The following is an 18,196-nucleotide window of genomic DNA, read 5'->3' as shown; positions in this document are numbered from 1 at the left end:
GGTTGAAAGAAACCCAAATTTCGGACAGAAAAATGGGTTAGATTTGACCCGAGGAAAACAGGAGGGTTAATAACATAAAACCTTATCTCGGATATTAAAAGAGAGCTTCGTCAACCGGTTTATTAAAACATTGAAAACATGGCGAGAAAACTTCCAGACGGGTCCCAGAAACCATCTCTCTCTGCGGATCTCTCTAAAGAAACATGAGCCACTACAACTCACTACAACTCTAGTCTTTATCAGTGATACCGCTGCAGGCAACATTCCCCCAAAATCTCTTCTTTATTAAGCTTTTCTTCCTCCTCTTTTTTGGATCTTTACTACGGAGCCCCTAAGGGGACATGAGCAAAAAAAACAATCTGAAGTTTAGTTTCATGTGAGCACATGAAAGCCGTATATTGATGTAGCCTGGGCCATACTGGAGACGGTGACAGTTAGAGAAATGACTAGGCCTACAGTACAGGAGTTATCCATCCATCTTCCTCCTCTTATCCGGGGTCGGGTTGCGGGGGGAGCAGCTCCAGCAGGGGACCCAAAACTTCCCTTTCCCAAGCCACACTAACCAGCTCCAAATGGGGGATCCCGAGGCGTTCCCAGGCCAGGTTGGAGATATAATCCCCCCACCTAGTCCTGGGTCTTCCCTGAGGCCTTCTCCCAGCTGGACCTCCCTCCATCTTATCCTGGGTCTTCCCTGAGGCCTCCTCCTAGCTGGACCTCCCTCCACCTAGTCCTGGGTCTTCCCTGAGGCCTCCTCCCAGCTGGACCTCCCTCCACCTAGTCCTGGGTCTTCCCTGAGGCCTCCTCCCAGCTGGACCTCCCTCCACCTAGTCCTGGGTCTTCCCTGAGGCCTCCTCCCAGCTGGACCTCCCTCCACCTAGTCCTGGGTCTTCTCTGAGGCCTTTTCCCAGCTGGACATGCCTCCACCTATCCCTGGGTCTTCCCCGAGACCTCCTCCTAGCTTTACCTCCCTCCACCTAGTCCTGGGTCTTCCCCGAGGCCTCCTCCCAGCTGGACCTCCCTCCACCTAGTCCTGGGTCTTCCCCGAGGCCTCCTCCCAGCTGGACCTCCCTCCACCTAGTCCTGGGTCTTCCCCGAGGCCTCCTCCCAGCTGGACGTGCCTGGAACACCTCCCTAGGGAGGCGCCCAGGAGCATCCTTACCAGATGCCCGAACCACCTCAACTGGCTCCTTTCGACATAAAGGAGCAGCGGCTCTACTCGGAGCTCCTCACGGATGACTGAGCTTCTCACCCTATCTCTAAGGGAGACGCCAGCCACCCTCCTGAGGAAACCCATTTCAGCCGCTTGTACCCTGGATCTCGTTCTTTCGGTCATGACCCAGCCTTCATGACCATAGGTGAGGGTAGGAACGAAAACTGACCGGTAGATCGAGAGCTTTGCCTTCTGGCTCAGCTCTCTTTTCGTAACATACAGGAGTTAGTTGCACTATATTTTCGTCTTCATTAGGTCTTCATTATATGAACATTGCTGCTTTGCCTGCAAGTCGTCACAGTTATATTGTTTTGATACGACATTTAAAACGGATTCTAAAGTCTTGTAATCTGTTCCGGAGCTATGGGATACATACAGTGATTTGGATCGGGCAATTACTTTCATTCATGAACAGTTACAAACATGTGGCCAACTCCACGGATGTACGTAGGTGGATGTACACAAAATGCGAGGAGAATGGATTAGACACGAGGACATCTTTAGCCGTCATCCTTTCTAACCGGAGTTCTTTGCTGCAGTGCTGCTGACGGTGGTACCAAATGGGCTTCAAAGCGCGCGTTGTTGCCGCACATGAAAACTAATCTAAAGTTTAGTTTCATGTGAGCACATGCTGCAGTTAACCTGCTGGTTTAATGCCTGGGGGCGGGGGGGGGTTGTGTCGGGTCAGAGGTCACACTGATGATGCCGCCCTCGGGAACGGGAGTTGGTTACGGTCAAAGGTTGGCATGGTGACGGCCTGCAGGTGCAGACACACACACAGAGAGAATCCTGTAGTTTATCTCAATATTTCTCTCTCTCGCTCTGTGGTCTTCACACTTTAAGACCGTGTGAGAGTTTTAGACATTTTGTTTTTGCTTTTTTCAACGTTTTTTCTTACTTTTTGGTGACTTTTATGTTGCCTTTATCAGCGTTCCAAACATATCTGGCGTTAACCGTCAGAAGACATTTAAAAAGGTGGCGAAAAAAGGGTAATAAAAAGAGTTAAACCTACGTAAGGTTTCCATGTACGTTGTGTACATTGAACAAGTATCTAAATGTTTACATGTATTAACAGACAGAGAGACAGGCAGGCAGACAGGCAGACAGACACACAGACAGACAGAGAGAGAAAGACAAACAGACAGGCAGGCAGACAGACAGACAGACAGACAGGCAGACAGAGAGAGAGAGAGAGAGGCAGGTAGACAGACAGACAGACAGAGAGAGAGAGAGAGAGAGAGAGACAGACAGACAGAGCAACAAACAGAGAGGCAGACAGAGAGAGAGAGAGAGAGAGGCAGACAGACAGACAGACAGAGATGCAGATAGACAGAGAGAGAGAGACAGACAGACAGACAGACAGACAGACAGACAGACAGGTTATATAAGCTCCAGAGCTGAATGGAGATTCACATTATCTAATTACACGGTGACATCAGCCTCCACACAGAGATATAACACACACTCCCGTCTCCTAGCAACCGCTCACACTCCCCCTCTCTCCCCCTCTGCGTGCGTCATCAATTAGACAGAACAGAGCGGGCGAGAGACACCGACAGAGAGACAGACAGAGAGAGAGAGAGAGACACAGGTTTTCAGAGGGGGTCCTGAGGGAGGAAACAGTTGGAAACCTTGAGTTTCCTGCAGGAGTCTCAGACTCTCTGAAGGGCCGGGCCGACACAATGACAACAGGCACACAAAACACACGGAAAGGACTCTCCAAGAAAGCATTGAAAAAGGGTTAACAAAAAAAAGCATAAATAAGGTGCCAAAAAAAGCAAATCAAACAAGTTGTAAATGTCTAGTTTCCTTCAGGAGCGTCAGACGGAGAGACTGAAGAGACAAAAGTCTACAAAAAAATTTTAAGTAACGTCAAAAAAACTCCACACAGAAGAGCAGCAGCACAACATGCAAACTGTGGCCTACAGGTCGGGTTACCCTTTACTCAACAAGCTGCAATCACACACGTTTGCTTTCTTTTTCTTCAAGTTGATTATGAAAATAGAGATGTGGGAAAAGGAGGAGTTGAAAAGGAGGTGAGGTGTGCTGCAGCTGTTTCTGCAATGTGTTTGTGTGAAGAATCAGCGGGCGACTGTTTCTCTTCACAATGAGAGAGGGAGGGAGGGACAGAGGGAGAGGGAGGGAGGCAGAGGGAGGGAGACAGAGAGAGAGAGAGACAGGAAGAGAGAGTGTAAACAGGAAGTGCAGATTTATTTGATCCCAGTTAAATATCTCCTCATGCTGAGCCTCGGCTCTCTTGGCGGTGCTCGCTGGTGTTTTAAGCCCCCAGCAGCTCCTTGCAGGCAGCGCTGCGACTGTTGACTTCAAGGCACCTAACCATAACCATAACCATAACCATAACCATTGCCTAATCCTAGTGCCAGCGCTGCCTGGAAGTAGATGTTGGGGGCTTAAAACACTGATAAACAAACATTACACGTTAAACTTCATCGTGTATGAATATGTAAGCTGTAGAGAAAAGAAAGGATGAATATTGAGAGACAGAGACTGTAACTGTCATATATAATCATAATCAACCCTATAGATATACTATATAATCCATCCCAACTGGGTGGAAACACACAAAACGGTCTCTTCATTAAACTAACCAACAAAACGTTATCAAAAGAATTTTAGCTCTGTTAAAAATTCCGTCCAAAACACAAACTCAAGCATATCTCATCCAAAGTAACTGCTATCCACGCCAAACTTGAGATTCTTGTTTGGCGTGGCACTGCGAGGCTCTGCGCCAAATTTGGCGAAGATAATTCATTAGGGGGCGCTATTAGAGGGCGCTATAATTGCGTTATAATACAACTCAATTAATGGAAATGGGAAATTTGCAATTCACGAAACTGAAACACAGAGAAGCAGCAGAACAACATGCAGACTGTGGCCTGACGGACATTAGCCCACCCCCCCCAAACTCACCAAGATGACATCACACACAAGTTTGAATTATTTTTCATATTTTTTGGCGTCAAATAGGATGCTCGTGCATGCGTCTGGGCCAGGAATCCCTTTTAAAAGAGAATCTGAATCTCATCTAACATAAAGGCTGAATACATCAATTAAATCCTGTTTCCTGTGGGGTGTGACAGCCAATCAAAGTAGAGCTGAGCAACGTAGACTTAGACTTTGACATAGAAAACTTTAATGTCCCTGAGAGGATTAACACATAATCCACGACACAAACATTGAACCAGACATATACAGCACTAGTTATCAAACACATAACATAAACACATCAATTAATAGGATACAGTAAAAAGGAGTATGTTGCACTTCCCTATCAGGCCTAATGTCATAAATAAATGAAACTACTGCACAGTACTTGACATATATTCCTCCTCCAGTCATACACCTCCCCACATCTTATTTAATTGGGTTATTGCCACGGGAATGAGTTTTTTGCTCGGTTGGTTCTGACGTTATGATATCTATATCTACGACCAGAAGGGAGCTGCCTGAACTCCACTGACAGTGGATGGGTTGTATCCATGCAGACCTTGTCTGCCTTGCATCAGTATATGACATCGACTTGGATATATGAGGGTAGATATTGTGTTAGATTTTGGATATGAAAGCACTAATAGTCAACCCTATAATAATACCTTCATATCTTAATACCTTTTAAAGAAATTAAAGTATAAACTAGTGTTTTCTTTTCTTAAATGCCAGTAAACGTCTTGTTGCTGCCACATTCTTAACTCATTACATGACATACATTACATTACATTACATTACATACATGGGGTATAGGGTTTGACCATGTCCTGGATGCATGCTGGGGCTGATCCGTTCCTTCCCCTGTATGCAAGTACTAATGTCTTGAAGCGGATGCTGGCAGCAACTGGTTTCCTAGATTATGGTGACATTGTTTATATGAATCAGGGATGCACGGAATCCAGGATTCAACTTCTGATTGGGCTGAATATTGGGCTTTTTGATGGGGTTGGGTTTCTGCTGAACCTTAGAACCCTATGCTTGCACTATGCGCGCTACGCTGGTCTCCGTAGTGACGGCGCCGTTGATTACGGGAAGGTGTTTACGTAGGTGGAGCGTTCAATGCAGTAGGCTGTGAGAAAGTGGACATGGATCTGGTGAGCAGAAAAAGTTGTTGTTTGGCAGAACTTTCAGTCAAAACAAGTCCATTCAAGTCCAGCTACATGTTCAATTTACAATGCTGATTGGTCTGGTGGTGGCGAGGACCCTAAACTATACACAACATGGCCGCTGTTACAACATCTGGTCTGAAACATCCAAAAGAATTTGTGCATGAAGGAATCTCCAGACAGCAGCCAGAATGCAGCAACTTCAGGTAGGGCCAAGGAAGGCCAGACCCTGTTTACTGTGTTCATGGACTGAGGATGGGAGGAGGAATCAGCAGAATCTTAACTAGTGGATTCAGTATTCGGCCGAACCCCAAAAATCTGGATTTGTTGCATCCATAATATGAATCAGCTCTCTGCAGATGTTGGATGCTAAGATTCACTACTGGCAGTAAATGCCTCACTAATCATTGCACTCTGTACTCTCTGCTCTATTGGCCATCATTACGCACTAACGCACGCACTAACGCACGCATGCAGGTACTAACACGCATTAACGCACCCACGTACTAACGCACACTCTAACGCACGTACTAACGTTTGCACGCACGCAACGTACTACAAAGAGACGCCAAATGACCACAGAGACCCAAAACAACCCACAATGCCAGCTGTTGTGTATTGTCCCAAACAGGTCTGTCCTGTGTCTCAATGACATTAATTGTATATATAAAGTACGGTGATATTTGAGCTCTAGCTCAAAGGGCTGGATGCAGAGAGAAGAGTAGGAGTGGATTTATTGAACAGTAGGTCCCTGAATGTGTCTGCTGGGTTCAGGTGTCTGCAGTGAGGCTGTGATGTCCCAGAGGAGTGTTTAATTGAACAGTAGGTCCCTGAATGTGTCTGCTGGGTTCAGGTGTCTGCAGTGAGGCTGTGATATCCCAGAGGAGTGTTTGAGCTCACAAACAACAGCCGATGAATAATAGATTCAGAAGAGCACAGCGATCAATACAAGACTTTAACTGTCCTCAGTTTTAATCTTCATCCAGAGAGCAACAACAACAAGAAACTAGAGACCAACATATGTGTCCACTCCGTGAGCCTGGATTCATACACAACATGCTTTCAGCTTCAATGTGGCAAAAACAGCAGAAAAAGCATCAGAAAAGCTTCAGTAAAAACGACAGAAAAGCTTCATAAAAAGCATCAGAAAAATATGAGAAAAGTGTCATATATAGTTTTGAGTAATCTGTTTTTCAATGTGTGTGTGTGTGTGTGTGTATATGTATCATATGAGGACGGTTTGGTTTCACCCTACAAACTGAAATAGATGTTTTTTAGAGCAGATTGTAACAGATTGTGCAGTTTCCACCTGGACAGGCTGACTTTCTAAAGATTAATGATCATATCACTGCTAATTCTGTCTAATGTATCTGCCATACTGACAGCCTGTCTCTCTCTCTGTCCGTCTTACTGTCTGTCTGACCTTTACAGATGTCCAGCTATAAGCGAGCTACGTTTGAGGAGGATGATGTGTCGGACTCTCCAGCTGAGTCGGCCTCGTTTCCTGACAGAGTGGAGGTCAGTGAACCCACCGAGCGCACACACACACACACACACACACACACACACACACACACACACACACACACACACACACACATATACAAAAGAAGAAACTAGAGCTCTCTCTCTCTCTCTCTGTCTCTCAGGTGGGTTTCAGGAAGGGAGGTGTGGACATTTTGGGCAGGCGGACCCAGCTGGAGGTGTTGCTGTCTGTCCTGCTGCTGGCTGCCCTGCTGGCTCTTCTGGCCTGCCTGCTGGTCCTGGGACTGGGTTTCAGCTCCGGTAACACACTCACACACACACAAACACACACACACACACACACACACGCCTGCTGGTCCTGGGACTGGGCTACAACCCCTCCTTTCCTTTCCTTTCCTTTTATATAATATATATATATATATATATATATATATATATATATATATATATATATATATATATATATATATATATATATATATATATATATATATATATATATATATATATATATATATATATATAACTAAGATTATTGGTCAACCTGTTGAAAAGTTGTTAAGCTTGTGGCAAGTGTCTTTGTCCAGCGGCAACATTAATATATGGCAGTGGTGGCCTAAGGGTTAAGGAATCGATCCCCAGACCGGCAGGATAAAATCTCATTACCACCACTGAGGTGCCCTTGAGCAAGGCCCTTAACCCCAACGGCTCCAGTGGAGCTGCTCAGTGGCAGGGGATCAGACTGTGGTGGTACTGGGCAGCTCCCAGTATGAATGGGATCAGATCAGACTGTGGTGGTACTGGGCAGCTCCCAGTATGAATGGGATCAGATCAGACTGTGGTGGTACTGGGCAGCTTCCAGTATGAATGGGATCAGATTAGACTGGTTGTACTGGGCAGCTTCCAGGTCAATGTGTGAATGTGACAGGTTGTGAATGAGAAATTACAATTTAAATATAACCCAGATTCCATAGACATTAAGCTAAGCTAACCGGACATGAGGATACAACCATGGCGACCCCTATTGATGCTGTGAGAAATAGAAATAAATTGACATAAACAGGCAACGTAAAGTTGCCTATATATATCTTTTAACTTTCTCCACATACGGCGCCACACAGCGTGGGATTATGTGAGTCACAGGAGGGACAGAGAGGTTTTTATGACTCGTTGCTGTTGCTGCAATGTTTTCTTTTCTGGCGTTTTAGTTTTTTTTCAACAATTTTGTCATCTCTTTGTGGCTTTTTTCTGTGACAGCTATGACCTCATGTTTCTTTGTCACGGCTGTTGTCTCTTATTGTATTACTCCATCCTTCTTTACTTCATCTTTTCCTGCTTTGCCTTCCTCCCATCCCTTCACTTTTTTTTACTGTCTCTCCTTTTTTCTTAACCTTTCCTACCTTTCGTCATCATCCTTTTCCTTCCTTTCCATTTCTTTCCCACTGCACCAACTCTTGTCTTCCCCCTCCTTTATTACTCCTACTTCTCACAACAATGATTAAAAGGCAGGAAAGGAAACATATCTGCTCCTTTATTACCCCTACTTCCTTTGTTATCCTTTATTTATTTTTTTATGAAATAAAATAAGGGGGAGGCAGGGACGGAAAGCTGGGCGTATAGAAGAGGTAATAAAGGAAGTAGGAGTGATAAAGGAGGAGATATGTTTCCTTTCCTGCCTTTGAACCACCCGTCTCTGTCTCCTGTGTCCGTTCCTTTCCTTTCCTAGCCAGGGGCCGAGCCAGATGTTGTAAACATTTGGGGGTCAGCCCAAACTTAGGGGGCATTTTCTCCCATTTACAGCAGATTTTTGCACTATATGCCTTTGCTGTGTGTATCCTTTCCTTCCTGACTCTCTTTCTCTCTCTCTCTCTCTCTCTCTCTCTCTCTCTGTCTCTCGTTCCGCCCTCCTCCCTCTGTCTGTTACACACCTGAGTGTAATCACACCTGAGTGTAATCAGTGCTCAGGTAGAGGGGGGGGGAGGTGATAAGAAGGCAGAGAGTGAAGGGACAGAGACACATGGAGATCACACACAGCAGCATAGTGAGGACTTTCCTCCTCCTCACTCTTTTATTCCCCACAAGTAGGTTTGTTTTATCGTGACCTCCATATACATACACACACACACACACACACACACACACACACACACACACACGCACACAGAAATGGTTCCCTCAGTCCTCTGTCAGTGTGGTCAAAGCGCTCGTGGCGCTGTCATCATAGCTGAGGCTTTTATCCAAAGCGACTTACAATTAAGTGCTTTCAACCGTGAAGGTTCAAACTCCAAACAACAAGTAGTAAGTGCAAGTACATTAGCTTTAAATAAGCAAAGCTACAAAGAGACATATGAAAGTGCAGCTTCAAGAACAACAATCATTTGGGAAAAGCATGATAGTTGCCGAGTAAACACTGCGTTTGATTATCATGAAGTGTGCGTGTCTGTAGGGGAGACTCGTGGTACTTATAGGACACATTTCATTCCTTCCAAAGAGGCCAAGTGCTTTTTTACTTTTTTACGCTTTTGAACATTTTTGTTGCATTATCCTATGTATGTATGCATATATAGGGAAATATTATATAGAGAATCTTTGGTCTTGTTTCTAAACCATCTCTGTTTCCCGTGATGGCGTGCAGACAGCGGGCGGGGCCTGTGCCTGACGGAGGCGTGCGTCACCGTAGCGAGCCAGATGGTGGAGGCCATGGACCGCGGCGTCGACCCCTGCAGCGACTTCTACCAGTTTGCCTGCGGAGGCTGGATGAGGAAGAACCCGCTGCCCGACGGACGCTCGCGCTGGTCCACGTTCAACAGCATCTGGGAGCAGAACCAGGCGCTGCTGAAGCACCTGCTGGGTGAGGGGGCAGAACCAGGCGCTGCTGAAGCACCTTAATCAGTCAACAAGAAAGAGGATATCAGGATAAAAGGAGACTTAAACTGTTAACTCATTTTCTTCTACAATATTTAAAGGTCCCATGACATGGTGCACTTTGGATGCTTTCATAAAGGCCTTAGTGGTCCCCTAATACTGTATCTGAAGTCTCTTTTATATAGGCCTTAGTGGTCTCCTAATACTGTATCTGAAGTCTCTTTTATATAGGCCTTAGTGGTCTCCTAATACTGTATCTGAAGTCTCTTTTATATAGACCTTAGTGGTCCCCTAATACTGTATCTGAAGTCTCTTTTATATAGACCTTAGTGGTCCCCTAATACTGTATCTGAAGTCTCTTTTATATAGACCTTAGTGGTCCCCTAATACTGTATCTGAAGTCTCTTTTATATAGACCTTAGTGGTCCCCTAATACTGTATCTGAAGTCTCTTTTATATAGACCTTAGTGGTCCCCTAATACTGTATCTGAAGTCTCTTTTACATAGACCTTAGTGGTCCCCTAATACTGTATCTGAAGTCTCTTTTATATAGACCTTAGTGGTCCCCTAATACTGTATCTGAAGTCTCTTTTATATAGACCTTAGTGGTCCCCTAATACTGTATCTGAAGTCTCTTTTATATAGACCTTAGTGGTCCCCTAATACTGTATCTGAAGTCTCTTTTATATAGACCTTAGTGGTCCCCTAATACTGTATCTGAAGTCTCTTTTATATAGGCCTTAGTGGTCCCCTAATACTGTATCTGAAGTCTCTTTTATATAGACCTTAGTGGTCCCCTAATACTGTATCTGAAGTCTCTTTTATATAGGCCTTAGTGGTCCCCTAATACTGTATCTGAAGTCTCTTTTATATAGACCTTAGTGGTCCCCTAATACTGTATCTGAAGTCTCTTTTATATAGACCTTAGTGGTCCCCTAATACTGTATCTGAAGTCTCTTTTATATAGACCTTAGTGGTCCCCTAATACTGTATCTGAAGTCTCTTTTATATAGACCTTAGTGGTCCCCTAATACTGTATCTGAAGTATCTTTTATATAGACCTTAGTGGTCCCCTAATACTGTATCTGAAGTCTCTTTTTATATAGACCTTAGTGGTCCCCTAATACTGTATCTGAAGTCTCTTTTATATAGACCTTAGTGGTCCCCTAATACTGTATCTGAAGTCTCTTTTATATAGGCCTTAGTGGTCCCCTAATACTGTATCTGAAGTCTCTTTTATATAGACCTTAATGGTCCCCTAATACTGTATCTGAAGTCTCTTTTATATAGACCTTAGTGGTCCCCTAATACTGTATCTGAAGTCTCTTTTATATAGACCTTAGTGGTCCCCTAATACTGTATCTGAAGTCTCTTTTATATAGACCTTAGTGGTCCCCTAATACTGTATCTGAAGTCTCTTTTATATAGACCTTAGTGGTCCCCTAATACTGTATCTGAAGTCTCTTTTATATAGACCTTAGTGGTCCCCTAATACTGTATCTGAAGTCTCTTTTATATAGACCTTAGTGGTCCCCTAATACTGTATCTGAAGTCTCTTTTATATAGACCTTAGTGGTCCCCTAATACTGTATCTGAAGTCTCTTTTATATAGACCTTAGTGGTCCCCTAATACTGTATCTGAAGTCTCTTTTATATAGACCTTAGTGGTCCCCTAATACTGTATCTGAAGTCTCTTTTATATAGACCTTAGTGGTCCCCTAATACTGTATCTGAAGTCTCTTTTATATAGACCTTAGTGGTCCCCTAATACTGTATCTGAAGTCTCTTTTATATAGGCCTTAGTGGTCCCCTAATACTGTATCTGAAGTCTCTTTTATATAGACCTTAATGGTCCCCTAATACTGTATCTGAAGTCTCTTTTATATAGACCTTAGTGGTCCCCTAATACTGTATCTGAAGTCTCTTTTATATAGACCTTAGTGGTCCCCTAATACTGTATCTGAAGTCTCTTTTATATAGACCTTAGTGGTCCCCTAATACTGTATCTGAAGTCTCTTTTATATAGACCTTAGTGGTCCCCTAATACTGTATCTGTGTGGCCTTGACCAACTGCCACTTTGCTCGTTTGAAAGCCATGATGTCTCTCTCTCTCATGGGTGGGCCAAATTCTCTGTGTGGGCAAAGCAGAGAAAGGGGAGGTAACCTTGCTCTTTATGACCTCATAAGGAGAAGATTCCTGATTGGTCCATCTGAGCTTTCATTTTCTCAAAAGCAGAGCAGGATACCCAGGGCTCGGTTTATACCTATCACCATTTCTAGCCACTGGGGGACCATAGGAAGGCTGGGGGAATGCATATTAATGTTAAAAAACCTCATAAAGTGAAATTTTCATGCCATGGGACCTTTAAATTGATGTTTGGCACTTGTCATGTTGAAGTGAAGACAACACAAGGGTTAAAGAATAAAACTCAGTACTAATGTGCCTTGACTTTATTGGTTTTTCAGAGAACGGAACGTTTAACGGCAGCAGCGAGGCGGAGAGGAAGACTCAGTCCTACTACCTGTCCTGTCTCAACACAGTGAGGATCGAAGAGCTCGGGGCTCAGCCGCTCATAGACCTCATCGCCAAGGTAATCCCATCACCTGGTCACCACGGTGACCGTGTCGCTCAGCCAACACACACTGTTGTTGTTGTTGTTGTTGTTTTAGCACTGTCTTTAGTGACGTCAACATGCAAAACGTGACAAGGATGGTTAAGTAAAAGAGCACCTTGTCACCACGGTGACCCAATCACATAGGCAACACAGCTGACAGCTGGGTTTATGATTTAAGATTGTACAACAAGTAGATCCGATTATATGTAAAGAAAATAATGTTAAACTAACTAATAACATGAAAGGTGATCCCACAGATAATCAGTAAGAACATGTGAATCATCAGGATGTTTTTGTTCTGGTTGTCCTGTGATTGGTTGTGATTGGGTCTGGTTGTCTGTGATTGGTTCTGGTTGTCTGTGATTGGTTGTGATTGGGTCTGTTGTCCTGTGATTGGGTCTTGTTGTCTGTGATTGGTTGTGATTGGGTCTGGTTGTCTGTGATTGGTTGTGAGTGGGTCTGTTGTCCTGTGATTGGGTCTGGTTGTCTGTGATTGGTTGTGATTGGGTCTGGTTGTCTGTGATTGGTTGTGATTGGGTCTGGTTGTCTGTGATTGGTTGTTAATGGGTCTGGTTGTCCTGTGGTTAAGCTCATTGGAGATGAACTGCGCCTCGTCTGTAAAGTAGACGAGAGCAGGCTCCAGCAGCCGGGGGCGGTAACAAAAATCTGCTGTCAAGTTGGACAGTTTCCAGCTGATTCCAGCTTTCTACAGATTCTACATGTGATCTGTTGCTGATTTTTAATTAACACACTGTAGATGATCTGTAATCTGAACAGAGTTAGTATCTCTGACTTCTTAACATAACTATCAGCCACACGACATGTGGTTTGTACAGAATAAGCTTTTAAAATCATGCATTGGGCGTGATCGCCGGTGATCGATTCTGCGCAGATCTGGCTCATCTCGAACGAGCCTCTTGGTTGTGATTGGTTCTGGTTGTTCTGTGGTTGGGTCTGGTTGTCCTGTGATTGGTTGGTTGTGATTGGGTCAGTTGTCTGTGATTGGTTCTGTTGTCCTGTGATGGGGTCTGGTTGTCCTGTGATTTGTTGTGATTGGTTCTGTTTGTCCTGTGATTGGTTGAGTAGATTGGGGGCTGGAACATGACGGGTCCCTGGGAGAAGGAGAACTTCATGGAGGTCCTGAAGGTGGTTTCTGGACCGTACAGAGCTCAGCCTTTCTTCAGTGTCGGAGTCAGCGCCGATCCCAAAAACTCCAACAGCAATGTTATCCAGGTAAAACACAACCAGAGTCTATGAAGTATTAAGAGATAATAATATCATGTTCAAATGTTTTTTCCTGTCTTGTCCGAAGTGTTTTTATGTCTTAAATTATTGTTTTTTAGCGATTTGTCTAGCTTGTTTTTTGTTTTTTATTTCTAACAAACACACTCACTGTATTGTGATTGCACAGATACCCAGACAATGACGGTAAAGGTTTAACTATTATCTGAATAAACTTTAAATCTTTAGTAGTCTTGCATAACCAGATGTACAGTGCAGCTATAAAGACTGCAAATGCTTAAAATTCTCTTGACAATTATATGAAACCATGGTTAGTGGTGCTCTCCAAACACTCCCGGTGCTTCGAGCTGATTGGTCTGCAGGTCACCTAGGTGATTTTATACTGAAGTATCTGTGTGCAATCACGTCTGACTGTTTGTTAACCAGTTGTAAAGGACACACCGAGCACCCTGCCAGGTCCCTCTTCCAACTCCTGCCCTCTGGAAAGAGAGTTCAAAGTCTCAGGGGCAAAACATCCCACTTTTGTAACCGTACTTACCCCGCCACTATTAGGCTCCTTAATGCTCAGGCACCTTGCAAAGTAAACCTGTACTAAATGCACCTTATTCAAATGCACTTTATAGACCGCACCAGACACTTTATGGGAAGTTGCAATAGCACAAGGTCTATACAGCTTTTTACTGGTTTGAATGATTGTCTATGTGATTGTCTTTTATGTACTGTATGTTCCTGTGCATGTATTGCCTTTTTTTTTACCTGATGGCACCAAGACTAATTCCAATTAACTGTGTTGACATGGCAATAAAGTATTGAACTGATTAAAATGAACAGACAGCCAAACACCATGGCAACGGACGACCTCCTCAGCGTGTCAGGGCCGTTAGATATCTGATGATCTGTGGTTGTGATTCAGTCACCTGTTGATCTCTGCCCAGGTGGACCAATCAGGGCTCTTCCTGCCATCCAGAGACTATTACCTCAACAAGACAGCCAATGAGAAGGTGAGAAAGTGTCAGTATACATTTCAGCTGATTTGGGGGCTTTTCCTGAACGTTTGTGATGATTTGTTAAGGTTGTTTTATTTTATTTTTTTATTGGCATTTCAATGTTTTTTTTTACTTTTTTCAAACTTATTTTTTTTTTTTTTTTTAATCACTTTTTTTTTTTTTTTTTTTTTTTTTTTTTACCAATTTTACCGTGGTGTTTTTTGATATAAAGAAATGTTCCTGTGTTGACATTCAAGATGTTTGATTAAAGAAATCAGCTGTTTGTTGAGCTGATGAATTAATAAAAAAAAATCTGACGACTTTCTTTAACATTTTTGTTGCTTTTTTTCGGACCTTTTTAGAATTTTCCCGATGTTTTTGGTGCAACTTCTTAGTTGCTTATTGTCAAGACTTTGAGGGTTTTGAGGCTGAGATGTTTGACTGAAGTAATGTCCGTGGGCTTAAGATCAGATAAGATGGACTTTATTAATCCCACACTGTGGAAAATCCCTTGTTTGCAGATGTTTAATAAACCCTCCTGTTGTCCTCGGGTCAAATTTGACCCATTTTCAAAAAGTTTCTATATCAGAAATTTGGGTTTTCTTTCAAACAAATTGTCCATAGAAGTAACATGGATGGTTCCCTACAACGCTCTTAACAAGTAATCAGTTCACTACTTTCATTGAATTTGGGAGTTTTATTAAATTGTATAGCATTTGAAGAATTGATAAAAGTTTGAAAAAGAATGTCAAAAGTGACAAAAAAATATCAAGTGACAAATGTAAAAAAAAAAGCTTTAAAAATGTGGGAAATAACTCCCAAAAACTTCAAAAGGTTCAGAAAAAGTTGACAAACGTTGAAAAAAGTGACAAAAACAGCGATGGGAAAGCCACAAAAGTGTCAAAAGATGACCAAAACGTTGCTAAAAGGTTTTTCATTTAAAATTTTCACTCAGAAAAACAAAAAGTTGGAGGTTGATGGGAAGATAGCACGAGGGTTAAAGGGGGTGTGTGTGTGTGTGTGTGTGTGTGTGTGTGTGTGTGTGTGTGACGTACAGGTCTTGGTGGCGTACCTGGACTACATGGTGGAGTTGGGGATGCTGCTGGGCGGCGAGCGCAGCGCCACGCTGATTCTGATGCAGCAGATCCTGGACTTTGAGACGGCGCTCGCCAACATCACCGTCCCGCAGGACCAACGGAGAGACGAGGAGAAGATCTACCACAAAATCACCATCTCGGAACTGCAGGTGAAGCACCGACACTAGAAACCAAACTCCCTCCCAACTTGTCAACTCGATCCTGTCCCGCGTGTCCCTTCTCGAGGTTTTTAAGGCTCCGTTCAGATGTTTTTCTTTTGGGGAGGGGGGGGGTCAAGTGACCAGGTCAGACTTCTTCATAAGTAGGGTGAACACTCAAATCTACCCCAGATCTGATTTATTTCAAATCAGATTTAGACCACATCCATATTTGGCTCTCTTTCTCTTCATTCGTGTCCTCCTCAGCACCTGCTCATTAATGTTACAGCTACTATTACACAACATTTTTTGAAAATGCTGACTTCCTCCATAACCTCCCTAAATTTAGTGCAACAGCGTGCTGTGTCTTATCTCATTATTGGTCTTTTGCGCATGCGGGTCAGTTCAAAACCTCAAACAGTTCACACTGGAATCTGATATAGACCACATTTTACAAGGTCATGTGATCAGACAAACAAAAAATTGGATCTGAGCAAAAACTTCCCAAAGACTTGCGGTGTGAATGTCACAACCTACTTTTATAAAATTCAAACCCTTCGAAAACACATGTAGGTCATCTTTTTTTAAACATAGATAAACATTTGTACATGTGCAATGTGCATTTCAGAGCACATAATAAGAAACTGAGGAGGAACAAGACAACTGCATGGACACAAGTGCCAAAAATCAATTAAATATTGTAGAAGAAAAGGAGTTTTTGTCCCATTTTTTTATCCTGATATCGTCTTTCCTGTTGACTGATTAAGTTCCTGTTGTTTTTCAGCTTGTAGTGTCTCCTGATTTTAATTATGTATGTCTGCTGTTGGAGCAATTCGTTGCATGTTTTGTAGAACGTACCGGGGAGAGCAGCACCTACACAAGGTTTAGAGAGTGTAAGGGGGAAATACCACGTAGGGAGGTTGGTTGGGGGGATGGGTCAAACACAGGACTTTCACCCAGGAGACCTGGGATTGTGTCCCGCGTGTCTTTAACCGTCCCGTTATTCCCACAGTCACGAAAACGTAAGCCCAGCCACGACCTTTTCCTTAACAGAACCGTGAAAACAGTCCCGACCCAGCGCGTTTAGATAAAGAGCGTTCTATGACGCTAAAGGAGACTTTCAGCGTCAATAACAACGACAAAGGCACCTGACCAAGCGTCCGTATTTTACCAGATGGTAGTGAGAATGTGTTGGTTGGAGCTATTTATGCTATTTTATGTTGTTTCATATTTTGTTAGTATAATTTACTATGGTTTATTATGACATTGCCTGGTTCTGTCTGTCTCAAGTGACTTGTGATTAGGGTACGGAGATGGTGTCTCAGCTCTGCCTACTTGGACTGATCACCTGTACAGGTGGTAGGGTGGAAGTGATTTGTAATGAGGTGGCGGGAGTAGAAGGGACTATGATGTGTACTTTGAGCATAATAAACATTTAAGTTGCTTACAAGTCTGCTGCTGCGTGTCCAAGACAGTCTCTACTCCTGACATAGTGGCTCTGAGGAAAATTGCGTGGGAGGCCACAACATCTGCCTTTGCTTTTAGTTTAGTGTTAACACAAAGCGTTTGCTTGATCACTGTGAGTGAGACATTTTGTTTAGAGCCTAGGTTGGCTTCAAAAGAAACTCACACCTTTACTAATCAAAGAGCTTTTGATTAGTTGAAGCAGACAGTATTGAATCCATGTAAATCTACTCAGACGGACTTGCTTTTGTTTATTCGGTTGTTTGCTGTAAACTTAAACCTAAAACCCTAGAAACTCATTCTGGTCCGAGAGAATCCGACAGCTGCTTGGCAGCTGCTTGTGAGCTTCTCTCTCCACTACGCAGTGAATAAAACTCATCTGAACCAGCCACTGAATTGGACCTGAGAGAAATGTTTTTCTTCCATAATATCAAAACTGTACAATACATATAAGGCAACAATATTATGTTATCCTCAATGTACGAAAATCCACATTTGAAATACTCTGGGTCTTATGGGTCTTATTTGTGCTTTGCCATCTTGCCTCCGGACCGCAACACAAACTTAAAGTGAACGTTAATCAAATGGTGGTTATTTATCAAATCAAATGCTCACCATGGCTACGGCAGTAGACTGCTGCACGGCGCTGACTCATATCTGTCAAAAATATTCCAAGTCCAAAATAACATGCGTATTAAACATTATTTATGTTGACTACTTTCAGATCAGACTGTGGTGGTACTGGGCAGCTCCCAGTATGAATGTGATCAGATCAGACTGTGGTGGTACTGGGCAGCTCCCAGTATGAATGTGATCAGATCAGACTGTGGTGGTACTGGACAGCTTCCAGTATGAATGTGATCAGATCAGACTGTGGTGGTACTGGGCAGCTTCCAGTATGAATGGGATCAGATCAGACTGTGGTGGTACTGGGCAGCTCCCAGTATGAATGTGATCAGATCAGACTGTGGTGGTACTGG

General features: G+C 43.4%; 1 protein-coding gene across 2 annotated transcripts in view; it reads left to right on the top strand.

Moving 5' to 3' along the window:
- The window catches only part of ece2b (endothelin converting enzyme 2b), a 37,764-nt gene that overhangs the window by 7,250 nt on the left and 12,318 nt on the right, over positions 1-18,196 (top strand). The window contains exons 2-8 of one of the 2 annotated variants that reach the window (XM_028574370.1): positions 6,757-6,843; positions 6,975-7,110; positions 9,446-9,661; positions 12,142-12,266; positions 13,377-13,523; positions 14,468-14,533; positions 15,576-15,764. In XM_028574370.1, coding sequence (XP_028430171.1) covers positions 6,757-6,843; positions 6,975-7,110; positions 9,446-9,661; positions 12,142-12,266; positions 13,377-13,523; positions 14,468-14,533; positions 15,576-15,764 — 966 coding nt within the window. Of the gene's footprint in view, positions 1-6,756; positions 6,844-6,974; positions 7,111-8,809; positions 8,892-9,445; positions 9,662-12,141; positions 12,267-13,376; positions 13,524-14,467; positions 14,534-15,575; positions 15,765-18,196 lie in introns of those variants that run through there. The other variant, XM_028574371.1, reaches the window with a different exon arrangement.

Source organism: Perca flavescens, chromosome 3, assembly GCF_004354835.1.
Source record: "Perca flavescens isolate YP-PL-M2 chromosome 3, PFLA_1.0, whole genome shotgun sequence".
NCBI lineage: Eukaryota > Metazoa > Chordata > Actinopteri > Perciformes > Percidae > Perca > Perca flavescens.
This window is presented reverse-complemented; position numbering and strand designations above follow the sequence as displayed.